Here is a 26,950-nt window from a genome sequence, read left to right as displayed (position 1 = left end):
AAGAAATACATTCCATTAATGATGGTCTACTTACAACATATCCTCAGATAAGTGTGTTACCAGTGTTGTGTTGTTGCAGTTCAGTAAAGGTAAACAACGCTCTCGTTTTTTCGGCATGCAAGCAGCAGCTGGTTTAAAGAGGTGAGAAGAATACCAGAGAAAACTATTAACAGGTCTTCAGACCCATGGCTATTGCTGCTTTCTTCTGACCTTGACCTGACCTAATTTCAAAGGCATACCAGACACAGAGATGTATCATTAGGTGACATCATCAATCACTTTTGACCATCACTTTCTCCATAAACATAAATTATAACATATTCACATCACATACAATAAGTTATGGAACAAATATAAACTTTCATGTCTGAAACAAAGTGAAGTATATAACACATATAAAAGACAGCAGTAAATTATTAGCCTAATTCTATCCATGGCTGAAATAATAAAGTCTGGCTCAAAGAACAAGAAGCTAAGCCAGTACAAAACAGGTCTGTGACATATGACTGGATAATCATTAAATGTAATGGTGTGTTTTGATGTGCGCAGTGATTAAATTGAAGCCCAGCAGTCTAGGAAAATAAGAGGTCAGGCAAAGAGAAACTCAGGCAAAACAGTTTTATTAACTTTTTTTTTTTTTCAATGGAGAAAAATGAACATTTCAAAAGCTACTAGTGGTAGCATGAAAGAGATCCACAGAGGAGCCTGTAAAAATGAGCAGAACAGTACATTCATGTATGGTTTCATCCACTGGATTAGTCCATAAAGAAATTACTAACATTTAATCACATGTTCACTGCCGTTTATCTAAATAAACTAAGAAGAAATATCAAAATTGCATTTCCATGAAAATATAACTTACTGAACTGAAACTACTTGAATAACTGAGGATCAATGAAACCGATAAACCATTTTGCTTCTTATTTTTCTTTAACCAAGCATGTGCATATCATTTGAATGTTGGCCCAGTTATTCATGCCTCATCTATCATTGTGTTATGATGCCTTTGCTCGCTGCTCATTCTGCACGAATGCTAACAGACTGTTTTAGGTTAAATCAAATTTTAATGTGGCTTCTCTGCATGGGGCAACTGTTCATGAAAAACAACAACAGAACAATACCAATGAAAACAACAAAAACAGATAAAAAGGTCTCAGTATCTCTATAGTAGTACCTCTAACTTTTAATCTGTGCAATGAGAGTAATCATTTACGGCTGCTCATGCTTTCTTTCACACTAGTGGATAGAAACTACATTCTTACAACTTTATTGTGATGGAACATTTTGGTCTGACCAAACCACATTTATGATTCTATAGATTTAAAAGGAATCAAGCCTCCAAAACGCTGAAGGGCACATATGTTTCTCATATGTGAACCAACATAAAAGACATGTATCACTAGTCTGTTTCAGTTGGTTTAGCAGACATTAGAAGAAACACGGTAAATTTACAACTTCCTCACGGAACTTCATCTGGCAAAATAATCAACAATATGTAGACATGCATTGTACTTGCAGTACAATCAATAGATCTCACATGCATTCACTTCCATGCTTGACAAGAACTACAACAAAGGAGCAGAGTGATTTTGTTTGAGTATGATACACATGAGAAACAGTGGGTTGCATAATAAGACATATAGTGTGCATGCACCAAAGCTGCATAACTAAATACAGAAAACATGAAGTATAAAGAGGTTAAAGTGCCGTGTAGTGTACACACTGCAGTTTTATTCAAAGGAGAGTCATCAACAATTTTACCACCACAAATTGAGCTTTTACTCACTTACTGACCAAAACTGTGACAATATACACAGCAGTGAACACAGTATTTAACAAAATAACATGCATCTGAAATTTAAGGACAAGAGCTGAAATTATTCATAAATTAAAGTGAATTGTATGTGACCAAAAACAACAATATCACTGGGTATGGCATAGTTAAACAGGACATGAGGGTAATCTGAAGCCGTAGTCTATTACCTCCATATGTGTGAAGAGCGTGTCCAGTCTGGTCCCTGTGCTGTGGTATCTGTGCAGGATGTATGCTGGGAATCTGTCAAATTGGTGTAAGACTGATGTTTATCACATGCTTTTCTTTAGGTTATATGGACTCAAGCAGAAACTGGCGGCAGTCGGAATAATAAAACAGGGACATGAAAGAAAGTGAAAAAGTGACTTACTGGTTAATTATACATTGATTTGCACTGCTGGCTTTTAATGCCTGTAGACTCTTCTGTTTAATACCCATATGCTTGAAATAGGTAATTTAATGGACATTAGTGGCACATTTATACCAAGCTGCAGGCCTAATCATTTCCATGCATGGACTAAAAAACTTAAGTTACGAGGGTTATAAAAAGTTTGATGAACTTGAACCCACAGCAATATAAACACCACTCTGTTTTTCTCCACCTCTGTGTCTCATCAGGTTTTTACATTTTCTGCAGGATGTGGCGCCCTCTGCAGATGATAGTCCTCACTGATCAGTGCTGCTTTACCATTTAACCATCAAAATATAGTATCTTTATACAAGAATTGATTGTGAAATTGACAGTTTAAACAAAACCGTTTGCTGCTATACAGAATTTCCATCAGCTTCATTAAAAATTAAATGGTCGTGTAATCATATTTTTTCTCATTGCCGCAGTAACATTGCCTAAATTGTAGAGTTTATTTGAATTATCCATTTTTACACATGTAACAGTGGTCAAATACAAGTTCAAGGATTTCCCATCTTGTCTGTAGATGTTGCAACAACAGTAACATGACAAATGAAAAGAAAAAAAAAATTTAACATGATAAAAACAGTTAGTGTGACTGTTTACAATAACTGAAACTGTAAAGATTTGACTACCGCAGGTAAAACATGGTTAAGTGTGTGCATGTTCAATATCCGCTATTTCAGAACATGACCTGCTTTATTTTCCAAATTTATAGCAAATTATTTCTTTTGCTTCACTGCACTGATTTGTAGTGAGTCGTTGGATCAGCTCTTCTCGACTTTTTATTTTACTTGGCAACACGTTCACATAAGTGACTCTGTGTCAGAATTTCCCAACAAAATTTGAAAGAAGCACAGAAAAAGCATGTGTGTGCTTGTGTGTTATCTGCCTCACTCCCCACCCCTAGGAACTATCCTTCTTTGATCTGTCTAAAATGTTAATTTATTGATTTTGTGACAACAGTTGTTTAAAAAGTGTAAACGTCAAACAAACAAACAAATGTGAATATTAAATTTATGGAGCAACGTGGCTAATTTCGTGCTCACTGACCAGTGTTTTTTCAGCTTTTTCCTCATGATTCAGAGCCCTGGTATGCAGATTTCTCTGATACACGCCAGTTGTGGGTGGTCAGTAAACATGGAAAGGTCAGATGCTTCATCAAAGTGATCACCTCCTGAAATAATTAATCAGGCTAGTTTTGGGTTTTTCCATAAGAAATCATGTGGCGATACAATTTCCTTAGCAGCTGGGCTGTCTTTTGAGATAAGGTCAGTATTTCTGCCAACATTTCCTCTAAAACATTAAGGACTGAACTGGAAATATCAGCTTTATTATTAATAGTACTACTCCTTTTATTTTGTTTTAGATTTTGTCAACTAAACAAATATAGTTTAACCTTAAATAAACCCGACCAATACAGAACAGTTAACATAATAATGCCATGATAATTCTGTCAGTTTGTACCTGGTCACTTCAGTTTGGTCAGTGCATAGAAATTACAGAAAGTGGTGGCACGTTTCTATTGACGTTGACTCGATTATTTAATTGTTGCAGTTCCTCATTGCGACCATTAGAGGACAGTAAAGTGTAAATACTCTCAGGTCAACTCAGCACCACAGTTAACTAAATACAAAAGGGCTGTCAAAATAATACATTTAGCAGCTGAAGTCCTCTGTAGGACTTTTGTTTGAGTATCGTATTTTAAAAGTACCAGATGTGTCAGTGCGCTGTCATGTCTCCACTGACGTTAATTTGATTGATTTAATGCGTTGCAACTACTAAAAGTATTAAGCCGTCCTCGCACGTCATAGAATTTAAAGACTGTTAATTAATCATGAACACAAATATCAAACTCAACATTATTCCCACTGAAAAAAAATAATTTACAAGTTTCAGATACGCTTTCGTCAGGTCACTGTATTTTGAAAGTGTACAAAGGAAGTAGCAGTATGTTATCATTCATGCATTGACGTTACCTTGACTAAAGTCTCTTGCAGTTACACACTTTAACCACTGGGTGGCGGTAAAATGTGTGATTCTGAAAGCAACTGTGGAAGGGGTCTTTACTGCCACCCAGTGGCCACAGTAAGAAACTGCAACAAGTCAGTCAATTTCTCGTCGATGCTGCTAAGGTAAAATGTCTAGACTTCCGGTAAATACTATAAACATAAAACTAAATTGTGACGTTGTGGCAAAGACGTCGAAGCGAAGCACTGATACATCCTGTCACGGTACTTTTGCTTTGAAAGGTTAATATCGTAGCGAGTGGTCAGTGTAACATCAGTACATTTGTTGTACTGAGTTGTCTTCCATCAGACGACAACTTTACCCAGGAAGACGGTTGCTGGCTGAAGTTTACGCTAGAAGGACCGTTGTTTAACTGTAACACGTAACGTTAGCTACAGGTGAGCTAACTGGCTAATTAAGGTGCCCGTCGGAGTTTTTTTTCACTCACTTAGGTAAGCGTTGATACCGTTAGCTAAACATGGAGCTAATGCTAACTAGCCAATTCTAATCATTTTGTGTCAACAGACTTTTTCGGTGTTAACGTTATATTTATGTTGGTGCTGGTAGTATGAAATCATGGCGTCACAATACAGCAGCTGAACCCGGTTTGTTAGAGGCGTTAAATGTTGTTAGTCTGTATCAACTACTTTAGCTTGTTTTAGCGACCTGTCTTACACCAGATAAACCAACTTTACTAACTTATAGGCGGAGAGGCTGGTCAGTCCAATACTCATGTCACTTTTTTTGAGTGCTTTGACATGACTCTTTATCGTGGATTTGGCGAGTTTAACACTAGGGCCGATGATGAGTTAGCAGTTAAATAATATATTTATTTGACTCAAAGTATCGTGAAGTGTGTCAGATTCAAGCTAAGGCGAAAGTCTGCCCTGTTAGACTGTATGTTTCGTTAGTATGTGATATTTCAGATTCAGCCCGTGTTTGGATGATTACAGCAAATCAGCCAGTAAAGCTAATGAATGCGAGTCTTGTTTCAGAGGGGATGGAGAAAGCTAAACAAGATGCATTCGACAATGCCAGACTTCAGGTGATCAAAGATGGCTACGAGAGGGCCTTTGAGTGCATCAATAAAGGACTGACAGCGGACGAAGCTGGAGACAAGGCACAGGCCCTGGAGCTCTACAAGCGAGGGCGACAGCACCTTCTCAGGGCCATCAGTGTGCCTTCACGGGGAGAGGAGTGTGTGGGCAGCTCCTGGGAATCAGCCAGACAGATGCAGCAGAAGATGCAGGAGACGCTGAACAGCATCACCACTCGCCTGGCCATACTAGAGACCAGCTCTGACCTGGGATCTGCACCTACACTGAGCGCTGCCAATGTGTCTGACCCTGGTGATACAGGCACGTCTGCACAATGTCTCTACCCAAATCTCCCCACCAAAGAGAAGCCAGAGAAGCTAGCTCCACCAAACCCACTCTCTGCTAATGGCCAGGCAGGACAAACTGCAGGAGGCATGCCTGCAGGCAGTAGTGCTGGTCTCCCTCTTTCACCTACCAGACAGCTTGTGGTTCCCACCGAACAACCTCCAGCTTACTCCCCTCAGGCAGCTGATGGCCACCTATCTATTTCATTTGGAACTGATGCAGGGGAGATGTCGTTGGTTGGGGATGAGTTCTACAGTCGTACATCTAACTCAACACCATCTACTCAGAGTATGGGCGAAGAGGGAGAGGAGCTGGTGTACATCCCTCATGGTGTACAGATATTCTTTGTCACACCTGAAGGTCAAGTGAGCGCTCCGTCGTACCCCGGCTACCTGCGCCTGGTGAAGTTTACTAGTGATCACTCTGACAGAATGCCCGACAGACCACCAGCATTTCTGCAGGTAAGAAAATAAATAGCACAATAAATCACTACCACTACTCTGAAGTCTGACAGAACTAGATAAGCAACTCTCGTGCCCAGTTGACGCAATGAGTGCAAGTGGAATGTCATCTCTGCAGTGTCACCAGTTCCCTTTAGTCTTTCTTGTGCCCTTTAACCTGATTTTGTAAGATGTTTGCTCGGGTCATCAAGACCTCTTCGGCTGTGAGTCATCGGCGGGCTGAGATAGGCTTGTTAATGATCTCTATCCCCCGCCCTGTGGACTTGATCATGTGAGCGCTGTTGACTTAGTGTCCTAATCCAATTGGGTTTATACATATGATGTCATCCTCCTGGGAAATCCTTGATCAGTACATTCATTGGCTCAAAAGTGAACAAAAATGGCACCTCAGTCACAAACAACTGGCCGTTAATTTATTATAGGAAACAGCGGATAGGACTTGGGTGATCTTGTAACTCTCTAAATAGAGTTTTTTTTCCCCCCTGTATGGTGTTTAAAATACATGGTGAAATAACAAAAATACTTACAATTGTACAGTCTGATGCAGTCAAACACAACAGCACAGCATCCAGTAAGTCCTAGGTTAAATGCAGCTTTTTAAAGAGTTTTAGGTGCTTAATATCAAACAGTACAGTACAGAATGCAGGCGCATTCTGCATTGTGCTTCTGTGTCCCCACAAATAATCGTGTATTACTGAAACACACCAGTTGCACAGATTAGTCTGAGACCAGACGTTTATTTTTTTCATGATCTGATGTAATTCACTCTGTGAACACTGTTACACTGTTACTTTGCCCTCAGCTGGCGTACAGTGATAAGATTACACAAAGCTAATAAATGTAAACGCATCAGCTTAGGTTTTTCTTAAAAGACTAAATCAATGCTTTATCTAAATTAGCCAACTCATCCTGTCCAGCATTTTTGGGTTGTGTTGTTTTTATTGGGGGGTGGGGGGGGCTGCCTATTCAATCAGCCAGTGCACGGACACTGGTGGGTCATAGGACTGAAATTTGACTCTTCATTGGGGAATTTCCCAGGTGCTATTGCCAGTGGGTGACATCAGTGATTCACATGAGTGCAAGTAATTATCTTAATCCTGCTCACGCTGTTATGCCCTATAATCCTGTTAGACATGCAGTAGTCATAGGGAGGCAGTGTCCTCTGGTTTCGAGGTTACATTCAAAAACCTGTACATTATCAAAATGTCTTTGCGGAACTGTTTTCCCCTCTTACCCTTGACTTCCATGTAAATTCAAACATCTTTGTATTATTTCCTGGCAGGTGTGCGACTGGCTGTACCCTCTCATGGCTATGGACTCTCCAGTGTTGCTGTGTAACACTGGTGTGTTTATGTTTCCGGACATGATGGCGCCAGCTCCAGGCTATTATGTGGGGGTGGTGTTGTCCTCTGAGCTGCCTGCTGCAGACAGAGAACTGTTCCAAGACCTACTGTCCCAGATGACAGATCTCAGGGTTCAGGTCAGTGCTGCTGTGCTACAACACAGCATGTTTTGACGATATTTGGGGAACAAATGCAAATGCGGTCCATATATTTGAACATATATATAATCACAGACAGTCTGCAGCTTAAAGACATGCATTTGTGCTGTTTTTCTCACTGAGCAAATGCTTAGAGAATTTGTTCCCTGAAATGTATTTCTACTGTTTCCACATCAAAATGTGTTCACATAAGTACTTGAAGTCACTAAAGAATTATTGCACAATGCCTTTGTTGGTAAATCCTTGTGTGCCAGTGGAGTGCAGGGGGCACAGAGAGCTATTTTAGGCAAATGAGACTGTGACGTTAGAGTGCTCTGCAGCTTTTGGTTGTTCCAGGCATATGAAGGATGGTGCATCTTCAGTTTGTGTATTCCTTAAAAGCTGAGTTCCCACCTCATCTGTCTTATTGTTACACAATATTTATGAAATACTAGAATAACCCGAGCTTCAGCTGCTGGCGTAGACTTAACAAATCAGTGTTTCCCATACAGAAGAATCTGAGTGTCCAGCTAAATAGATTTGTCCTCACACTTAAAGATATTTTGTCTTTTCAAGTTCTGTTTTGAAATGCAGTTGAAAGTGCAAAATAGTGCAATTCGTGGCTTGTGATTTTGCAAACAAATTCTGAAAGCATGGGAAACACAACAAATATTAAATCTGTTCCTCCCATGAAAAAGATTGTAGCTGCTGCTCATGCAGTGTTTTGTGGCTGCAGACTGAGTAGATTCCAATTTTTTTTTTTTCATTGTTTTGGCCTGGCCTGGCACTTTCACTCCTACCTACTTGTGAGCTGGCACACTTCCCCAAGTCACCCCTGCCTCAGCATTGTGGGGATTTTAGATGGGCAGGTGAGGAGAATTAATCAGTTATAATGCTCTTATCTGCAGCAGCTAGAGCGACTTCAGAGCTTGAGCTGAAAGACAAGTGCCAGTTCAGAGACAGAGATGCTGGCGCAGATCGATGCCAAACAAGGTCATTTCTGATGTGTGCAGTCAGGCTAGTTATCTTCTCTGATGGATGTGATTCAGCAAGTAGGCACTTTTTTTGTTGTTTTCATTTTTTTGGGTCAAGTAGAAGATTCGAGGTTTTCAGCACAAAGGGAGACTGTTTTCTAACTGCACGGAGACATTTTAATATGACAGTCTCTTTGTGGCAAACAAATAGTGCATTATAATGAGAAGCGCAGAATAATGAGAGGAGCTATTGTGTGAATTGGCGGGGTTACTTGGAGACGAGCATCTGAACAGAGACGTGCACAGCTTGCACAAAGTAGCAGACAAGTTGTCCAAGGATTTTGACTGACAAGTTGTTCTTACTTTTAGCCGACACTGTCTGTCTTCATCTTTCAGTAGCTAACCAATGTGTCTGTATGAGCAGGCTCCAGATGAAGCTGCAGACACCATTAATCTCAGTCAGAAAGTGTCCATCGCTACACCTGAGGAGACTGCACCAGAGGAGACAGAGGAGGAAAAAGCTTTACCCGAGTGGAGCGAAAAGGTGGCAAATGGGATCCTGACAGGTGCGGTCATGTTTTGCAATCAAACCTATATCCTTATGCTTTAGTTTCTTAGTAATTAGTTTAGAAAGAACACCGGCAGCGCTTGTGCAGCTCACCAGCCCAGCATGATTAACCCAGTGTTGTCCTAATCCTGTTGTCCTTTCAGGTGCGTCCTGGTTAAGCTGGGGTCTGGTGAAAGGAGCTGAGTTTACAGGCAAGGCCATTCACAAAGGGGCATCAAAACTGAGAGAACACATCACTCCAGAGGACAAACCCACCCATGTCAGCCCCACAGTTTCCAAAGGCCTCCATGTTGCCAAGCAAGCGACGGGGGGAGCTGTCAAAGTCAGCCAGTTTCTAGGTGACTAAGGGATCTTCAGTCAGCATGTTTTACTGAACTTGTGTGGTTATTTGGCAGTGGACCTCTAATTGCGTAATGTGTTACTGCAGTGGATGGAGTGTGTACTGTGGCTGGCTGTGTGGGTCGGGAGTTGGCTCCACACGTGAGAAAACACGGAGGCAAGCTGATCCCAGAGTCTATGAGGAAAGACAAGGATGGGCGTTCCAACATAGATGGAGCCATGGTGGTGGCTGCCAGTGGAGTGCAAGGTAGAGTTTATCTACACTTTATATTAGCTAAGAGAAAGTTGTTTAGAAAAAAACTAATGCGCGTGCATGCTTTGTATTTTTGTGTATTTGCCCAGGATTTGCAACCATGTGGACTGGTTTGGAAGTAGCAGCAAAGAACATTACTACGAGTGTAGCATCAGAGACAGTCACTACCGTAAAACATAAGTAAGTCTTCCCTTCTGTTTTAAATTTCTTGTCTGACCACAGTCACTTGCTCGAATATACAATTACATTTTTTTCTCAACACTGCTTGCTAGACAGGTTATCGATGTGTTTGTTGCAAATGACCTCTTGCATTATGCAAGCAAAACCAAAGGTGCACTCACTCACTTTTCCTCTTCAATTTGCTTTGCAGATTTAGGGGTCTACAAAGCATCTTTGACCCACCTAATGAGAAGAAGTGTAATTTTTTCTAATTATACACAGCTATTTAACTCTTGACACCACTAATCACAAGCATGATGAGCCTCTTTTTTTTTCTTTTTTCTCTGGAATGATTTGGTTCTTGCACAAACCACTCTAAAGCTATCAATGCTGTTCTAATCCACTGCCCTTTCCCATGTGGCAATTCACATGATGGTGCTGCTTTCACTGATTTCTCCAAGTGTGTCTAATGGAAATATCACAGTTAGCAACATTTCTGTTCTGCCTGATTTAAAAACCTTTGATTATGGAATTCAGTAGGGTTGGGCGATACAGCGTTTTTATATTTATAAATTTATTTTTTTTGGTTATGCAATTTCTACCCTTGATTTATCAGTTATATAAGTTACTGGATTAGCCACAAACAAACATTCTCATCTGGCTGTTTTATCTTTAAGTTACTTCTTAATTCAATGTCAATTTAAAAATTACGATACTGTGGAAATATATTTATATATATATACCATGAAAGATGATTATATCCTCATTGCCTGCCCTTAGATTCTGAACCACAATGGGAAAATGAATATAATTCATATTCTGGCAGTCAGAAATTTCTTACTTTAAGATTGTGCACTTGCATGGGTGAAATTTACATACAGCATGGCATCTTTGCAGTCCTTGCACTGCATATTAATTCTTCCCAAATCCTCTGTCTCCCACCTCTTACTCTGACCTCTCACCCAATCTGACTTCTAATGAAGGTACGGAGCAGCAGCAGGACAAGCCACAGACCACGCTGTCAATTCTGCCATTAATGTCGGTATCACTGCCTTCAACATTGACAACCTGGGGATCAAAGCTGTGGTGAAAAGGACTGGCAAGCAAACAGCTCAGGCCATTTTGGAAGACTACAAGCTTCAGGAAAAACCAGACAGTGGGAAGCAAGTGGAGAAATCAGATAAATAGCCGGTAGTGCCCTTCCTCATTCCAGCAGTAATGCCTTAAAGCATAATTTATATTCTTCTAACAAATAAATCTATATTTAATATAAATTATTTATAAAATGAGTTCTATATGTACAAGATAACCACTGTTATATTCATATCCTATAGTTTGATACAGCTCTGAAGCACTTTAATTTTTATGTAAAATAAGGTAGCTGGACATTGTGGAGAAACAGAGGATTATATAACCCAAATTAAAACGACCTATACAGCATATTGATACACAATGTAACATTCAGGTATTATCATTTAACTTGGAATAACAGTTTGTGTGTGTTTGAGTTTTTTCCCTGCTAGGGTAACTGCAATTTATATAGTTTGAGTGAATGATGAAAAAAAGATTATCTGTATGACAACATCTTCAGATATGACTGTTTCAGACTAAATGTTGTCTGCTATACCATTGGTTCTCTCCGAGGTGTTAAAAATGAGAAGCGATCACCACTGCTTACTGTGCCTGCAAATGTCAAAAATTCTAATGTTTTGTAAAACTGAAGCTGCCACACTTGTCCAATTGTAATATGTAGCAAGAGCTTGATCTGTCTAAAGCTGTAAAACCGACGTGCTGTGCTACAGTCTGCAGTGCTGTCTTGTGCAATTCAGTTCACTTATATCCACATATTTTCAGACTGTTTATAGTATTTCATATAAAAATTAATGTGGATTTCATTATTTTTGATGTATGGACAAAACGTTTAACTAAATGTGAATTTTGAAGTGTGATGCTAACTTCCAAACCAGCTTGACTTTTTTTTGTTTTTTGTTTTTTTTGATTGAAGTGATCTGGTTTGTCCCTTTTCACACTTAAGCTTTAAACCCTATGCAGGTAATTGTAATTTTCAAATAGCTTTCAAGTACTCCACTTGTTGCACATTGGGATTTATTTACCACTTGTAATAGTGAAACTTTTCTGAAAAAAATAAGATGTTTAAAGAGACAAGAAGCTCTGTAATTTTTTTTTTTCATTTATTTTGGAATGAGACCAGGATGTATTTGCATTTTTATTCTTCAATAGCAGCTGTTAAAATCCAGTTAACACAATATAAATACTATTTGAATCTATTTACCTAATACTGCCCCCTAGTGGACACATGTTTTACATGTTAATTATCACAATTTGATCCAGCTGTAGGTTTATTATGTAAATTCATTCCATTTACATAACCTTATGTTAAGAATTTCACTCTAAACACTTAATTTTAAAAATCCAGAAATTAATGTGAGATACATTAAAATTTGGGATAAACTGAATATTTAGGCAAAACTAATTACCATCATTTGGCTGTGGTTCTGGAGGCAGATTAGGTTGTTCTTTAATCACAGGGTTTGAAGTTCAATCCTGTCGGCTGTCAAGACACTGAACCCCACATTGCTCCTGATTGTCCAGCCAGCACCAATCAATTTCATAGATAATCAATGGCTGTATTTGAGTTTATTATTCATGACAAAACAACAGAAATATACATGAAAACGTTTTATTCAAGACATTAGTCTTCCAATAGTTTCCCATTTATGTAACACAAATAATCCCTTAAATGGATTCCCTGTTTTTTAAAGTTGATGAAAAATAGAAAGTATAACTGACCTGCTTTATTTACCTCAAAAATTAAAGAGATGTATGGCTATCATAAGTCAAATAATGTTCTGCTGTAAACTAAAAAGATTAATACAGCTGGAAATGCCATCTGAAACTTTTTGACAACAAAAAATTATGGAAAACTGCACTTTTAGTCAGTTAGGAGAAAATGACAAGACAATGAATTTAATGAGATCTGCACACTATGCAGCACACAGACCTCACTGACAATGAGCTAAATCTTAAAGCCATAAATGAAGAAGACATTACAATGTCTTTCCACACTTAACAGTGTGTTGACATATATTGCATGCCAAGCTACTTTATGTAGAGTCCCTCAAACAAATGACAATATCAGTGCAGCTGTAGCTCAATAATGAAAGACTGTCAAAAAGAAAAATATATATTCCCGTATTCTGGCAAAGAATCATGAAATTTAAACCTTAATTTAAAAAAAAAAACTTCAACCAATATCTCTAAATATATTTCTCTAATATTTGGCCATTCAAAAGTGGAAATATGCTTTTTAGATTAAGCATATCATTAGTAACATCTCCAACCACATAGTTAGTTTGACCCTGTGTAAAGTGAATGAACAGTGCTTAGAAGATCAGTATCTAGGAAACTCAAGTTACTGTTGGTATCCAACAGCAAATCCAGCCAAAAGGGACTGTTCACATCCTGTGGACTGTCTGTCAAAGGGCTGCTGCTCAGGAGGTCACTCTCCTCGAAGAGTTTTGATTTACACAGAGCATCTGGCACTGGCTGATTTTTATTCTCAGGTGTCAGGTCATCAGAACTTGAAGTTTGAAACATAAATGATGGGACAAGTGGTTGGTTTGTAAAATCTACTTCTGAAAAAGTTTCAGTTAGGCCAACCAGAGGTGAATCATTCTGACTTTCATCTCCTGGGGATAAGAGGAAATTTGTTGCAGCAGTCTCCTCAGGTGGGCCACAGGTTGGGCCAAAGTTCACTGATGAAAGTGCAACAGGGTCCACCAGGCCAGGAGGGACATCCCACAACACATGGCTTGAAGATGGCTCCTGTTCCATCTGTGGTAAAGAGCAGCTGACCACTGATGACGTGAAAGCACATGAAGTGGGGTTCATAAACGCAGAGGTCGGGTTCGTCCAGTTATTTTCCACAGACTGAAACGAGGCAGAGATAAATTGATCCTGGCACACTGGCAGCATTTGTCCCCGGGGAACAGACGATTTGTCTAACAGTATTGGCGGGACTTGCACTGTGGTCAGGCCCTCAGCTGTAGGAAGCATTTGATCCATTGTCAGAGGATTCGTTATTGTGATAGATGGCTGATTTTCTTGTTTACAGTTCTTCCGCTGAGTGCATCTTCTCCATGCTTGATCTGAAATTAAATACGTCAACAAACTCTCACTGCAGCCAAGATTCTCAAACAATGCACTTCATTTACTTAAGAACTGTCATAGTCACAACAACTGCAACAATAATAAATGAAATGAGGAAATAATCATACCCTCAGCTGACTTCTTAGCAGTACGCTTTGCTCTTTGTGAGGTGTTCCTCTTTAGCCTTACTGTTTTTCTGTAGGAAAGAAAGGATTTCATTAACACTTTTTCCATTAAAAAAAAACTGTTTTTAAGCATTTATATATTTTTTTTCTTAGACTTAAAAAAATTGTCCATCACTGTGTCTAGAACAGCTTCTACCGTTTTTTCTGTGGTCTCTGCATGTCTTCACACAAACTGCTCACATTTTCCTCAACTGCTTTATTAACCTGTGGAAAGCGAGATGTTAAATTGTGAAAATCCTCACAGCAAACGTTTGGCTTTCCATGATGCTGAAAGGATGATGTAGACCTACTTTAGACAAAATGTCTGGAGGCAGAGTTTCCTTCAGGTAGCTCATGAACCTTGCAGTGAGCTCTAGGATGGTTGAGGTGTCTAACTGACAATTGACAAAGGGCAGAAGGCCACACAAGCGTCGACAAGATGTTCTGATTTGAAGGCTGGGAAAACATGCAAAATGTTACATGAGAATATATAACACAATACAAGATGCCCACAAATGAACAAAAATTCAGCAGATAACCACTTTCACTTTTTGGTAACGCAATATGGATTTGACTGAGCCTAACCTATGTTTTTGTTCCTTGTGAGAATGAAGAGAAGGCTGGAGCTCAAGTTTCTTTTAAGAAAACATGCAACACTTTCCTCTTGTAGATTCATCTTCAAGCTCATCCTGGAACCTGAAAAGAAGCACAGCCTTGAATCATCACAACACAGAGATGTATCCTTTCTATTCAAAACAGCTGAGTTACATATAAGAAAATCTGTACTCTTCTCTTACCACTCAGATGCAGAAGTTTCATGTGATTGTAATGATTCGCTCCCAGGTTTGTCTAAAAAGAAATTTAGTGAAACACTGATCATGCTGTTATACATATGATGAACTTTTTAGGTGTTACATGCCCAGGTAACACTTTTAAGAGGAATATTTAGTGCATATCTAGACTTCATCTTCATACTCAGAGAAACAAGACAATGCAAATCATAACACTTGAAGACACGTTTAAGTTGTGAAAGTAGGAGGACAAGTAAGTCACCTTTTCAACAGGTCACGAGTTTTTCCATTATTTTAAGACCTTTTAGTTGCTGATCAGCAAACTGTGACTTCTTGACAATAACCTTCCAAACTTTGAGGATAAGTAAATTATGCCTCCAGCAGGCCAGCTGGACTAACGCCCAATAATAGAGTAATTGTTTGCACCAGGCTGAACAAAATCAAATTTCTCATAGCCATGAAACATGGAATGAGTCCTAGACCTGCTCCCAGATCAATTGTTCCTGCAAGGTGTAGGCGTGTGGAAGTAAGACACTACCCCGCTATGAAGAGTTTGATAGAAAAACGTGCAAATTACCCATTAGGCGGTCTTCTGCTCATGCTTAAGTGATTTTAGATAGTTCATTAGTTGCCCTGTTGAATGAGTCCTTCAGCCGCTCATCACTATTAACCACGCTGTCGGGGTCTGACTGAACCAATTGATTACATTTATCACGTGCACCTGTGCGAGCTGGTCTCGATACACAACAGACCCGTAGACACATCACGTTTGTAGCGCATCGTCAGCTGTAACCCCAGCGTGTGTCCTGCCGGGTCACCTTGACTAGGAGTATTTTAATAACTAGTTCCTGTAGTGAAATTACCTGTCCTACCGGAAATAAACAACACCCCGCCGGGGATGTTTGACACACTTGTTTAGTTGTGATCTGGAAACTACACCATTATCATTGAAAATGGTAAGTCAATTACATGAACGAAAACTGCTTTTAAAAAGTCCTCTTAATGTTGGCATCAGAGTCCAGGACTCGGGAGTAGGCAGTGCTGTGTCGACATGTGTTTCCTACGGTATCTTAACCTGAACCCAACCTTACCCCTAACCCCAACCCGTCATCTCTCGTGATGCATAACCTGAGACCATCTTTACCCTAACTTACCCTAACCAGCAAGGGTTAGTTAGGGTAACTCCCCAACACTGGAATCTATTGTCTACTCTGTAAGGAGAGGCGAATCGTCCATTTTATTATTATTATTATTATTTCCGAAATATAAGTTAAGCAGGTCAACCTCAACATGAACGCGCATCATATAAACACGCGCCGGGGTTTCTGCTAGTGCGCGCTCTGAAGGCAACTCGCACGAGCAGCGCTGACATCCGAGCGGTCCGGTGTAAATCACTGCAATGGTAGAGGAGTAGGGGAGGGTGGAGGACACCGGCTACAGCCCTGCCTCCTCTCTGCATGTGAGCACACAGCAGTGTAGACACACGGCAGTCAGGCAGGCAGGCAGGCAGACAGAGCACCAACACAGGGGCAACAAAGGGACGCATGGTTCATCCAAGGCATCAGATGAATAAATGATTCATTGAAACAAGCTGCACCTGCAGACACACGTTAGATTGCATCTGTCCTCACCTAAAAGGTAAGCGAGACTGCACTAAAACAAGAAAATCCATATGTTCTATACCATTTTCCTGCTATACTATGTTTTTACTGTTTATCTCTTGGAATAAGCTTTCGGCCAAGATCCCTAAACAGGTTTATACTGTTGATGTTGTATTATCCACTGCAAATGCATGTGAATTTCATTGCTACAAAGGCTGAATTGAGCCACACCAGGGAGCATGAAATGGGTGTGACATAGTCCTTCCTAACGTGTGTACTAGCAGCAGTAGCAGCATCAAAGCCTGTATCAGGAGTGTAAGAAACTAGACTGGCAGAAAGCCTAATTGCTCTAATGTATTATGTAGGTTCAAGTTAAATAGCTTACTCACATGTTAAGTGTTCTCGTTTGTATTATTTAGGGGGTAACAACACTGCGCAGTCATGGAGCTGGAGCACTTCGATGAGCGGGACAAGGCTCAGAGATACACCCGAAGGGGCTCAAGAGGAAATGGGCTGCCCAGTCCCACTCACAGTGCTCACTGCAGCCTATACAGAACCAGGACACTGCAAGCACTGAGCTCAGAAAAGAAGGCCAAGAAGATTCGCTTCTACCGCAATGGGGACCGCTACTTCAAAGGGATTGTTTATGCCATTTCACAAGAGAGATTTAGGTCTCTAGAAGCACTCCTGGCTGACCTCACAAGGTGTCTGTCAGACAACGTCAACTTACCCCAAGGAGTTCGAACCATATATACCATTGATGGGATGACAAAGATCACCAGCATGGATCAGCTGGTGGAAGGTGAGCAGTGGTTCTTATTGTTTGTAAGTTGGCCCCAGGTTTAGTTTATGTTGATTAATGTGACAAGCTTTTGTTTGTGAGCAAATAGAAAATCTGTTGATTTGTGTTGATTTTCTGCAGGAGAGAGCTATGTTTGTGCATCCATAGAGCCCTACAAGAAGCTGGAATACACAAAGAATGTAAATCCCAACTGGTCAGTTGGCGCTAGGACTGCTGTGTCCATCCGTGACCCTTCTTCCCTTGGTAGTGCCAAAGCTGGATTCCCAGAAACTAAAGAGAGCAAGGACTTCATTAGGCCCAAACTGGTAACCATTGTCCGCAGTGGAGTAAAGCCTCGCAAGGCTGTACGGATCTTGCTCAACAAGAAGACTGCACACTCCTTTGAGCAAGTCATGACTGACATCACAGACGCCATTAAGCTGGACTCTGGAGTCGTCAAAAGGCTGTTTACTGTTGACGGCAAGATGGTAGGTGTTATCATTCTTGGGGGCTGATTCTGTGAACCTCACATGTGTTATGTTATCTGTCTCATTTTCCAACTTCTAATGTTAACAAGAACATGTTTCCAAGTGGGGTACAAATTGGAGATCATTTCAAATAGCCAATAACTTTGGGAGTCTAAGTTAAAACCAGAAAGCTGCTAATATAAGAAAATAGATAAAATATTAACATTTTTTCCTATTATTTTGAAGTTCAGCATGTTTTTTCATGGAAAACAGGCCTAGGAAAATGTAAATTACTTGAACTTGAAGAAGAATGCAATAAATTGTGCAATACATTGTGGTGAATGTGATGACAGATTAGTTGCAAGCACAAACAACCCATATTAAGTTTTGTAGCAACAGCAGTGTTAATGCATAAAAATATCTGATATATTTTATACCAGTTAATTAAGGAATATTATCTGTTTAATTCAGCTAAGTCATGCTGACATTTGCCTACTCTCTGTGCATGGGTTCAGTGCTCTCCTTACTCAGAGAGGAAGCAGTAAACATGCATCAGAGCAGCTGCATACTCCACACAACAGTACCACCCAGAGCACAGATGGTGGAAAACAGTTAAAGTGGCAAAAGTTGCCTAATGAACTTCTCTGTGTATATTTGGTTAAATCAGATGCTGTAAAGCTGTTGTGCTTGAAGTTGGTGAAGCTGCTGGTACATTTGTAGCCAAAAGTAATCTGCATATTTGAAAAAGTAACCTCATAGCCATACATATTTTGAGATGTTTACCCACATATTTAGTCCATATTCTAATTTGTTTATTTCTAGTATGCTTATTTCAAAAATAAAGAACTGAGACTGAATGTTTGCATTTGAGAGTCATACAACAAAGCAGCCAGGACAAGCTTAAGTGCTCCATACCTGAGAGGATGCCATTATCTTATGCCTTTTTCTCCACTACTTGTACATTAATTGCTCAAAAGTGGGGAAAAGGAATGATGCTTTTGTTGGATAGAAGTCAAATGAAACTGGCATAACCCTCCTGCGTTTCTTCATAGCATGTAGTACCTAGATAAAATTGGCTGTGGTGACAAGTATTCTTTAACAATTCTCTCTGAATTCTGTCTTCTCATTTGTGGTACTGTCTCTCACACAGGATGTTTGGCTCTGCATGTTGTACATGAGGCAGAGTCTGTACACATTTGCAGTCAAAGCATTTTGAGTTTTTCTAGCACAGTGAGTGAATTTTGAGAGTTTAGAAGAACTAGAAGTTTGCCTTTGACATCAGAGGTGGTCTGGCCTGTTCTTCATTCATGTCTCTGAGAATTCCTTTCTTACCCAAAGAGAGAGACAGCCCAGTAGGTTCAAAGTCAGCTGGGAGTATTTGCTAAATGTATTACGAGAAGTAGGTTTCTAGGACTCCATCTCATATTCCTACCAACAAGGGCACACTATTAAATGGATATTCACTTGGCGAGTTTGTACCAGATAAATATGCGTTAACATGAACCTTATGGACGGTACTCATTTACATTATTATACAGTGGTGAGATTAATAATTATATTTGCAAGTGACTAATTTCATGCCATGTTGTACCTATATGTTATGTTAATTAACTCTATTGTGGATATTAAAGCCATTAGGGGCAATGTGGGCTTTTCTCTAAGGGCTGATATGGATGAACAGCACTTAAGTGGCAGCTGCATACAGAAGTGACTGAGCAAATTAGTTATACAACATCCCACAGAAGTGATCAGTTCTTTATATAAACCTATTCATAAACTCTATCACCTGCACTCTATATTAGTATCCTATTAGTATCCCTATCAGAGAATATGAGGTTTTTTTGTTTTTTTTTTATTTCTTCTCATGGTTTCTATGGTGACATGGTTTCCTGAGCTGGTTGCTAAGGAACAGCCTCTGCGGCAGAGCGGTGCAGCAGTGATGTCAGGACTGTAGGTGTAGTGCGAGAGGGCTCATAGATGCAGTCCTCAGTCTGTCAGCCGTATTATACACATGGCAGCAAGATGGAGCACATGGCTGAGCTCTAATCCCAGGATAGGACTCATTCTATAATGGTGTGCTGAAGGAACAGTTGGGGATTTTTACACCAGCAAACAAATCTGCCTTCACAAATCCTCTAAATTATTTTAGGAATAAATCTTGTTTGGCAAAGCATAAATGGACATGACACTGCAATAGATCAAAGTTAGATGTGAAAAATTAGCTACATTCCATTGCTTCTTCAATTTAGTTGTTTTAATGTCATCTATGCTTTGTAGTAATAAGATTTATTGTTATGTGCTTAGCAGTTCAGCTCCATGCTCTATTTTCTCTGCTTTTTGTACTTCTTGTCATGTTGTGACTCCAGATGGCCAAATAAGCACCCATTGGCATCAAAGGGTCTAGTTTCATGGATGTTTAACCTTTGGTAAACGATCTGTTTGTGCTTTTGGTCCTGAGACAGAGACATGGGCTGACTGTTAAAACAATTAATTCTAGCAAGTTTGTTTTATATACACCCAGACATATTTAGTCAGTAAAATTTCCAAACACAACTACCTTACCTTACCCTACCTTAGTATACATATTTACTTAAAACTGCTTGTTATGTATTTCTTTTATCAGTGAATTTGCTGCAGCTTTAATATTAAGATATTAAGACTGATATTCTCATTCAGTCACATCCCTCTTTCTTCTGCTAAAGCACTGGACAGATTTTAGGATTTCTTGTTTATTCATTTATTTTGAACTCATGATTCATGCTTCTATTAGTGTATCTGCTTGGGGGTGGCTCTGCTTGATTGCTTTGTGATATAATACATACTGCTGAGTCACTATGTAATGGTGTTCTGCCAAGAGAGTCAGGTGTAACTTCTCCAAGTGAACTCAACCAAGTTAATAGTCCAGGGCTGCACTTTATAAACCTTGGATGACCAATTGTTAATAAAACATTATCCACTCTGACAGTAGTACAAGCGTAACACAGAGAGAAAGCTGTGGAGAAACGGGCACCCTGCAGACAAGGCCCTTTGAGGCAAGAAAACATGCTATGGCCTGGTGTGATCCTGTTGTTATGTATGGAATGGAGCAGAGAGTATTTGCATGACTGAGTAGGTCTGAGGAGATTTAGCCCATGGCATTCCAGTCCCCACTGTAATGGATATGGCTCTGCACTGTAATTGTATTATGCACACCACTAACATCTCTGTATCAGCAGCGCCAACACTTCTCGTTGAAATAGATGTCAACAGCCACCCGAGGACAGAGCTTGGCTTGACATCAATGCATGAAAGCAGAGACTTAATTCTCCATGGTAAAATTATACATCAGTAGATGTGATAAACAGCCCATTTGTGCTTTAGAAGTTCGATGCAGAGTGGAAGTGGTTGTGAGATTTATGATGCTCTATGTACCAGAGGGCAGAATCTAACTTAGATTTTCCAAATCATTTCCTTATGTTGACCTTGACTCTGCCGTTTCTTGCTGTTTGGCCTGCATGTGCCCATACTAGATAATGTAAAAAAATACTATTTTTAAATGTACTATTAACTATTACTTTTTTGGTGTTGAAAAAATATTATTCTCAAATGCTGCCATGCTTAAACTTTATTGTAACTAAAGGAGAGAAAGAAGGATGAAGGAGATGGAGAAGTTGTCTGGCTTTCCTCTAACCTTCTGATGTGACTTGGCTGTTAAACACAGAACAGTGACTTTACAGCATGTCAAATGAGCACTGTGAGCTATGTTAATGCTCTATAAGGTCTGCATTAATTTATGAAATTGCTATTGTTAAACGTTAAAGTATTCCAAAATCTTCTTGCAAGACATGTTGACAGATTTTGCCATATCAGCAAGCATTTTCTGGCTGTGAAAGTCAGGCATTGCTACAAGCTACTAAGGGCTAAATATAGTGACTGAAGACTAGGACATTATAATCAGGAGTGTTAGAAATGTGTGGTCTTGTGTAATGGCACATTTGTGTTTTAATGTGTATTTGGTGGAGGGTGTGTCCTTATGGATGGTACTAACTTGTACGTATTAAGGCAGCTCTTACTCATGTTTGCTATACTACAACCATGAGTATAATTATGTCACAGATTTCTGTAGCAGACCTAATTTGAATCTTGGGTCTTGTATGTCTGTAAATAACATGATTTTCCATCCTCTTCTCTTTGTTCTGTTTACACACCGACAGTAGAGTTAAAAAAAAAAAAAACGATCTCATACTGTATGTAAGAGCAAATTATGGAAGCTGGAACTAAAAGCAGTTGAAAATTACAGGTGAAGATGAGTCATGTTTTCTTCCTGGCATGTTAAGTGACTGGCTGCTGTGTTCAGTCTTCCACTTCAAAAGAGAGATTCAGCACCCTGGAGAGCTCCACCTGCTCCACCTCAGTTTGTGTCTTTTGTGTAATCTGTCGTCTTTACCGTGGTACAGATTGATCAGCTTCTATAGCATGCAAAGCTCCCATTGTGTTTGTGTGGCCTGAATTTCAGGAGCAACGCTTGTGCTTGCAGCAATCACAGATGAAACCCTGGCAATCAATATTTGCACAGGATGCTCAGAGGCCATAAGGTGGGTACGTGTGTGTGTTATTGGGGGATGGTAGGCCTGATGGAGCTGCTGTGTCACTGAGCCAGCAGGCATAAGTAATCAACATGAAGCAACACATTCATGATTGCCTGAGTCATGCTGCTCCGTCCTAAGTTTCCTATTTCTTAGTATGCTCTCATGAATTCAGTGAGCCACATTTGACATAAGAAGCAATCCATAATTTGGCATTCTTAAACTGGATACTGTTGTTGTTAAGAGGGTGTGCATCGTTTATTAGATCTGTTAATGGCTTTTACCCTTTAGTTGGGCATCTGCCATCTTAATCTGATTCCATGATGTTTTTATGGAACAATGATGTTCCCTTTATGTCAGATTTACTTATTGCTTATTTTAGCTTAAACCTTTGGTCATGTTTTTTCTGTTGGACAGTTTTCAGAGTGAGTGGGAGTTATAGGCGTGACATGCACAAGATGCTTGAAGCTCGATTTGAGCCCACAATGTTATAGTGACAAGGTGCTCTGTGTTATTTCATCTTGCCTACACGGATGGTGACATTGTTCTGTTGTCTGCAGTTTGTACTGTTCAGTTCTCCAGATAGGATCTGACAGTGGATCTTAAAGTAGCCATGTCCCTTTCATCCTCTCAAACTCAGCTGTGATTCTGTCTGGTCTCCTTGGCAACGGCTGTGCAGCCCCCCTCACTTTGGGATCTCACGCTCCTTTGGAGGAGGGGCGGGGGTCAGGGGTCATCAGAGTGGGGCGTCTGCAGAGAAAAGGGCCGTGCTAAGCCCCCCTCTGTGCTCAGTGTTTATTTTAAGATTTCATGGCTGAATGACCTTTGGCTGTGCTTTTGCTGCAGGTTACTGATAATCCAGTTCTTTTGTTTATTGTTATTGGCACATCATACCTAAGGTGGATGATAACATGACATTTAATATATGATTAGAGGGCAGTGTGGTTGATAGTCTTTGCTGGCTTTCTTGTCTGGCTTTACCTCAGTGTGTCAGTACTTAAGGCAACTTATTAAACCCCCGCTGAACTCTGCATGGTTCTTAATGATGAGACAATTAATAATGCATATACCTATTAGATGTTTGCTAGTGGCAGGCATGGATTTTTGTCAGATTTCAGTTTTCATGTTGTCCTCCTATACATTGAGGTGCTAGGTGACAATCTTGCATTGTTTATTTTACTTAATAGCAACATTTAGCAATTCAAATTTGTTTAACATAATTTAAAATGACCTATGATTTATGAGACAAAGCAAATGTCCACTTAGTAAGTAATATCAGTATGGGATCACATTTTTGTTGACAGAGGTTTTGCTGAGTTCACCTCTCTGTAGAGGAAATGAAAACAGGAGCTCTACATTCTCTGGCACACTGCTGTAGTTAAGCACATCAATAAGCTGTTTGAGGAGAAGGTCAGGACTCCATCAGCATCTTCATTTATTTATGACACTGGATCCGCTGAGATGGGCTTCTTTATTAATGAGCAGCAGATGTATCAACTCAGTCATCACGTTTCTCTTTTGTCGAAAAGTGAAAATGATTATCATTTATATTTCTCTCTTATTGAGATAAAAGGATATGTGGTGACCATGTTATTTTAACTAAAGTTCTTTATCATCAAAACCATCCTCTGGCTTAATGTAACATTAGGCTTATCTTTTGGATTCAGTTTCTAATACCTACTTTATGTGCCATCACATGCCGGATTTGGCCTAACAGATCTGGTAAGTTGTGAAGATGCTTCCATTTGTGGGACATGTTCACTGTGTCTTGACATGATTGGCTCTCCCTTAATTGATAATGGTGTTTAAAAACATGTTTTAACATGATTTTATATTAAATGGTCTCGGACAATAGAGGGCAAATGATTTAATCTCCCACTAGGGATGGAAACAGTTTAATGACCAGCAGACGCCTTTGTCACAGACTGCACTGAATAAAATCCAGGTTTAAAAGGAGCTTATCTTTTCTTAATTGTTAACCTAGAGACATTTTCATCTGCAGCCAGGCTGATACACCAGTAAAAAGAAATGTTAATTCCATTATTCATATGCTGTACACACAGAAGTATTAATTTTCCCTTTGTAGTTTGGCAGTTTTGAATATGCAATTTTGGTCTCTTATTTATTTTTTTATTTTTTTAATTCAGTGGTATTTTTTTTTTCATGGCTTTCTCTCAGATGCCCTGAATGTTGATTTCAGTCGATAAAGTGGATCTGTATAACTGTAATTACTTTTGAACACACAAAAATTCAAAAGGGCATTACTACCCTAATCTAGTAAACCTAATCTAAAAAAAAAGGTCTTTGGCATGTGAATGTACAGCATATTGCCAGGGTAATATGCTGTCTGAAAACAATATGACTCTCTGAGGTGTTTCTGTGGATTTTGGTCATTACCTTCACACACTGATATGTTACTCTGTCTCTTCCGAGATGCTCCATTAAAGTCTGAAAGCAGTCCAAAACCCAAAACTGCCTAGGGTGTGTAGCAGCAGTGTACAGTGTCAGTGTACAGATCTGTGCACAGACTGAAAAATAATACTTATGTTGCTTTCTTGTTTATTATTTATTTATCCTGTGTTGTATTTCATGAGAACACTACTCTTTGGAATAAATATTATGTACAGCATCACTGGGGAGTGTACAGATTATATATCAAACTTGTTTTTGTACTATAACTGACAGAAATCTCTCCATTTTTAACAGGTCACCTGCCTTCAGGACTTTTTTGGGGAGGATGACATATTCATTGCTTGTGGCCCAGAGAAGTTCCGTTATCAGGACGACTTCAACTTGGATGAAAGTGGTAAGCGTACTTGCATTTATTGCGAGGCTTGGATCGCCCAGCGGAGAGAGCATAGTGCGAACACTTCCAGTTTTTTGTTTGCGTTATTGCCCACTGTGGCCACACATGCCATGGTATTGTAAATAGGTTTTTATTTAACTGTCCTCCTTTGTGGCCCATGTAAACACTTAATATGCCAAACGTGGAACTTTTATTGTTGTGTTGCTTGCAGGTTTGTACTCTCTCATCTATTCTCTCTCCCACTGTTGCAGCTACTGCTCATACTATTAGAAGCATTACTAATAAATAATATGAGATGATGATGCTGCTTTTTACACTTTTTTGTACTACACATATTTGTAGTACAATACTATGTAGAACAGACTTTATCAAACATAGTAGGATAGTTTCCAACAAACGATGACTTCTGGATGAAAATGTGGCAGAGTTAGTGGCGCAGTATTTGCACTTGCATTTGATGTGATGAGGACACAGAGTATAATTAGACTGGAATGCAGATTTATGTCACATTGAACATAGATGATATGAAGTACCTAGTTTTATAGTTGTGATATTGTGTGTGTGTGCCTGTGTTTAATAGATGTACTTGTCAGGATAGAGCAGATTTAATCACTCACACTTCGTGGCTTTGTGGTTTTAGTCTGATGTACCTTTGAGAAAATGGTCCATCTCAGTGTTGTACTTATGCAGCTTTTGTGTGTATTTGGAGCTCTTGTTCAGTGCCTTTTCCTCTTTTGTTGTACAAAAATAAAATTATTCTGTGACTTAACACCGAACCTCAAACTGTCACAGACTCAAAGAATAAGGTAGCCTAGTATTATCTAGGAAAAATATTGCTGCCGTAGTGTACATTTTTACCTCTTCCCCTTTTCTTTCTTTACAGAATGCAGGGTGGCAAAGTCTGCATCGTATGGCCGACTCCCCTCCATGCAGGGTCGCTCTTCCCCAAGAAGTGGTGGGATGTCCCGCAGGAGCAAGTCTCCCTCATCCACTGGTTCCGGTAAGTGTGTGGCTATCTTTTTGAGGACCAGCTTGAGTTTTAGATATTGGGAGTGAGGACATTTTTGCAAAGTAGAGGACAGTTTAATCGGTTCTCACTTCCTGACATGCTGTAAAAGGGCTGTTTGAAGGTTTAGGTTAGAATCTAGCTAGGTTAAGGTTTGGGGGAAGGCATTTAGTTGAGGTTGATGGATGAGGTTAGGGTTTGAGGCTAGGGTTATGTCAAATGTGTAAAAGTACAAACCTGTGTGTGATGCGTCTTGACCCAAAGAAACAAAGGCCTAATGTATTACTCTGTTATCAAGTTTCAGTGTATTTTCTTTTATGTATTTTATGTATTAAAAGTACATTGATTTTATTCTGTAGTATTTCATCATGATGCTGAATGTTTGTCTCCATTTCTGCTGTACTGATAGCTAATGGCACTGCAGGCAGTCAGCTGTCCACACCCAGATCTGGAAAGTCTCCAAGTCCTTCTCCAACCAGTCCAGCTAGCCTCCGAAGACGACAGGTAATGAAAATTGATGTTCCTATAAACAAGTTCATGCTCTTGAAGATTGTATTGTCTATGATGTCTTATCATTGCAAAGAGGCTTTGTTAAGGATTTTAACAACTATCTTCATCAATGACTAATATTTAAAAGTATTACAGTGACATGGAATTAAACTGGAACATTAATTGATGGGACTAAATTGAATAATCATTGGAATATTGCCCAGTAAAATATGTTTTGTTTACCAATTATGTGATTGGAAAC

At 39.6% G+C, this 26,950-nt stretch overlaps 2 protein-coding genes and 1 long non-coding RNA gene across 12 annotated transcripts in view; 2 read left to right on the top strand and 1 right to left on the bottom strand.

The window, feature by feature from the left end:
• The first annotated feature begins 4,412 nt into the window (after window positions 1-4,412).
• spartb (spartin b) lies at window positions 4,413-12,145 on the top strand. 5 transcript variants are annotated; one of them, XM_041046677.1, is made up of 9 exons: window positions 4,464-4,684; window positions 5,228-6,075; window positions 7,358-7,555; window positions 8,954-9,095; window positions 9,241-9,435; window positions 9,525-9,683; window positions 9,779-9,869; window positions 10,060-10,106; window positions 10,832-12,145. In XM_041046677.1, the coding sequence occupies exons 2-9, from the start codon at window positions 5,233-5,235 to the stop codon at window positions 10,936-10,938; spliced, it is 1,782 nt and encodes a 593-aa protein (XP_040902611.1). In that variant the 5' UTR covers window positions 4,464-4,684; window positions 5,228-5,232; the 3' UTR covers window positions 10,939-12,145. The 5 variants fall into 5 exon arrangements, with proteins under 5 accessions (XP_040902610.1, XP_040902611.1, XP_040902609.1 ...); XM_041046676.1 differs by lacking the exons at window positions 4,464-4,684; window positions 10,060-10,106 and adding an exon at window positions 4,413-4,456; XM_041046675.1 differs by lacking the exon at window positions 10,060-10,106 and having other exon boundaries at window positions 4,464-4,630.
• Window positions 12,146-14,826: 2,681 nt separating this feature from the next.
• LOC121187436 lies at window positions 14,827-15,636 on the bottom strand. Its single transcript, XR_005894594.1, has 3 exons — window positions 15,551-15,636; window positions 14,980-15,031; window positions 14,827-14,878 (listed from the first exon to the last, which is right to left on the bottom strand). It is a non-coding gene; the product is annotated as an uncharacterized LOC121187436 (long non-coding RNA).
• A 1,379-nt stretch (window positions 15,637-17,015) lies between these two features.
• dclk1b (doublecortin-like kinase 1b) overlaps window positions 17,016-26,950 on the top strand; it is a 49,663-nt gene continuing 39,728 nt past the window's right edge. For 4 of the 6 annotated variants that reach the window (XM_041046670.1, XM_041046669.1, XM_041046668.1 and 1 more), the window contains exons 1-5: window positions 17,016-17,376; window positions 17,497-17,843; window positions 25,094-25,193; window positions 26,077-26,193; window positions 26,609-26,703. In XM_041046670.1, coding sequence (XP_040902604.1) covers window positions 17,016-17,376; window positions 17,497-17,843; window positions 25,094-25,193; window positions 26,077-26,193; window positions 26,609-26,703 — 1,020 coding nt within the window. The remainder of the gene's footprint in view (window positions 17,377-17,496; window positions 17,844-25,093; window positions 25,194-26,076; window positions 26,194-26,608; window positions 26,704-26,950) is intronic. The other 2 variants (XM_041046671.1, XM_041046673.1) reach the window with 1 other exon arrangement.

This window comes from Toxotes jaculatrix, chromosome 9 (assembly GCF_017976425.1).
Source record: "Toxotes jaculatrix isolate fToxJac2 chromosome 9, fToxJac2.pri, whole genome shotgun sequence".
NCBI classification, from domain to species: Eukaryota; Metazoa; Chordata; class Actinopteri; family Toxotidae; genus Toxotes; species Toxotes jaculatrix.
This window is presented reverse-complemented; position numbering and strand designations above follow the sequence as displayed.

Coding starts and splice junctions, on each gene's coding strand:
- spartb (XM_041046676.1), top strand. CDS start 5,233: ATGGAGAAAGCTAAACAAGATGCATTCGACAATGCCAGACTTCAGGTG. Junction 7,556..8,953: donor TGACAGATCTCAGGGTTCAG/GTCAGTGCTGCT, acceptor CTGTATGAGCAG/GCTCCAGATGAAGCTGCAGA. Junction 9,870..10,831: donor GTCACTACCGTAAAACATAA/GTAAGTCTTCCC, acceptor CTTCTAATGAAG/GTACGGAGCAGCAGCAGGAC.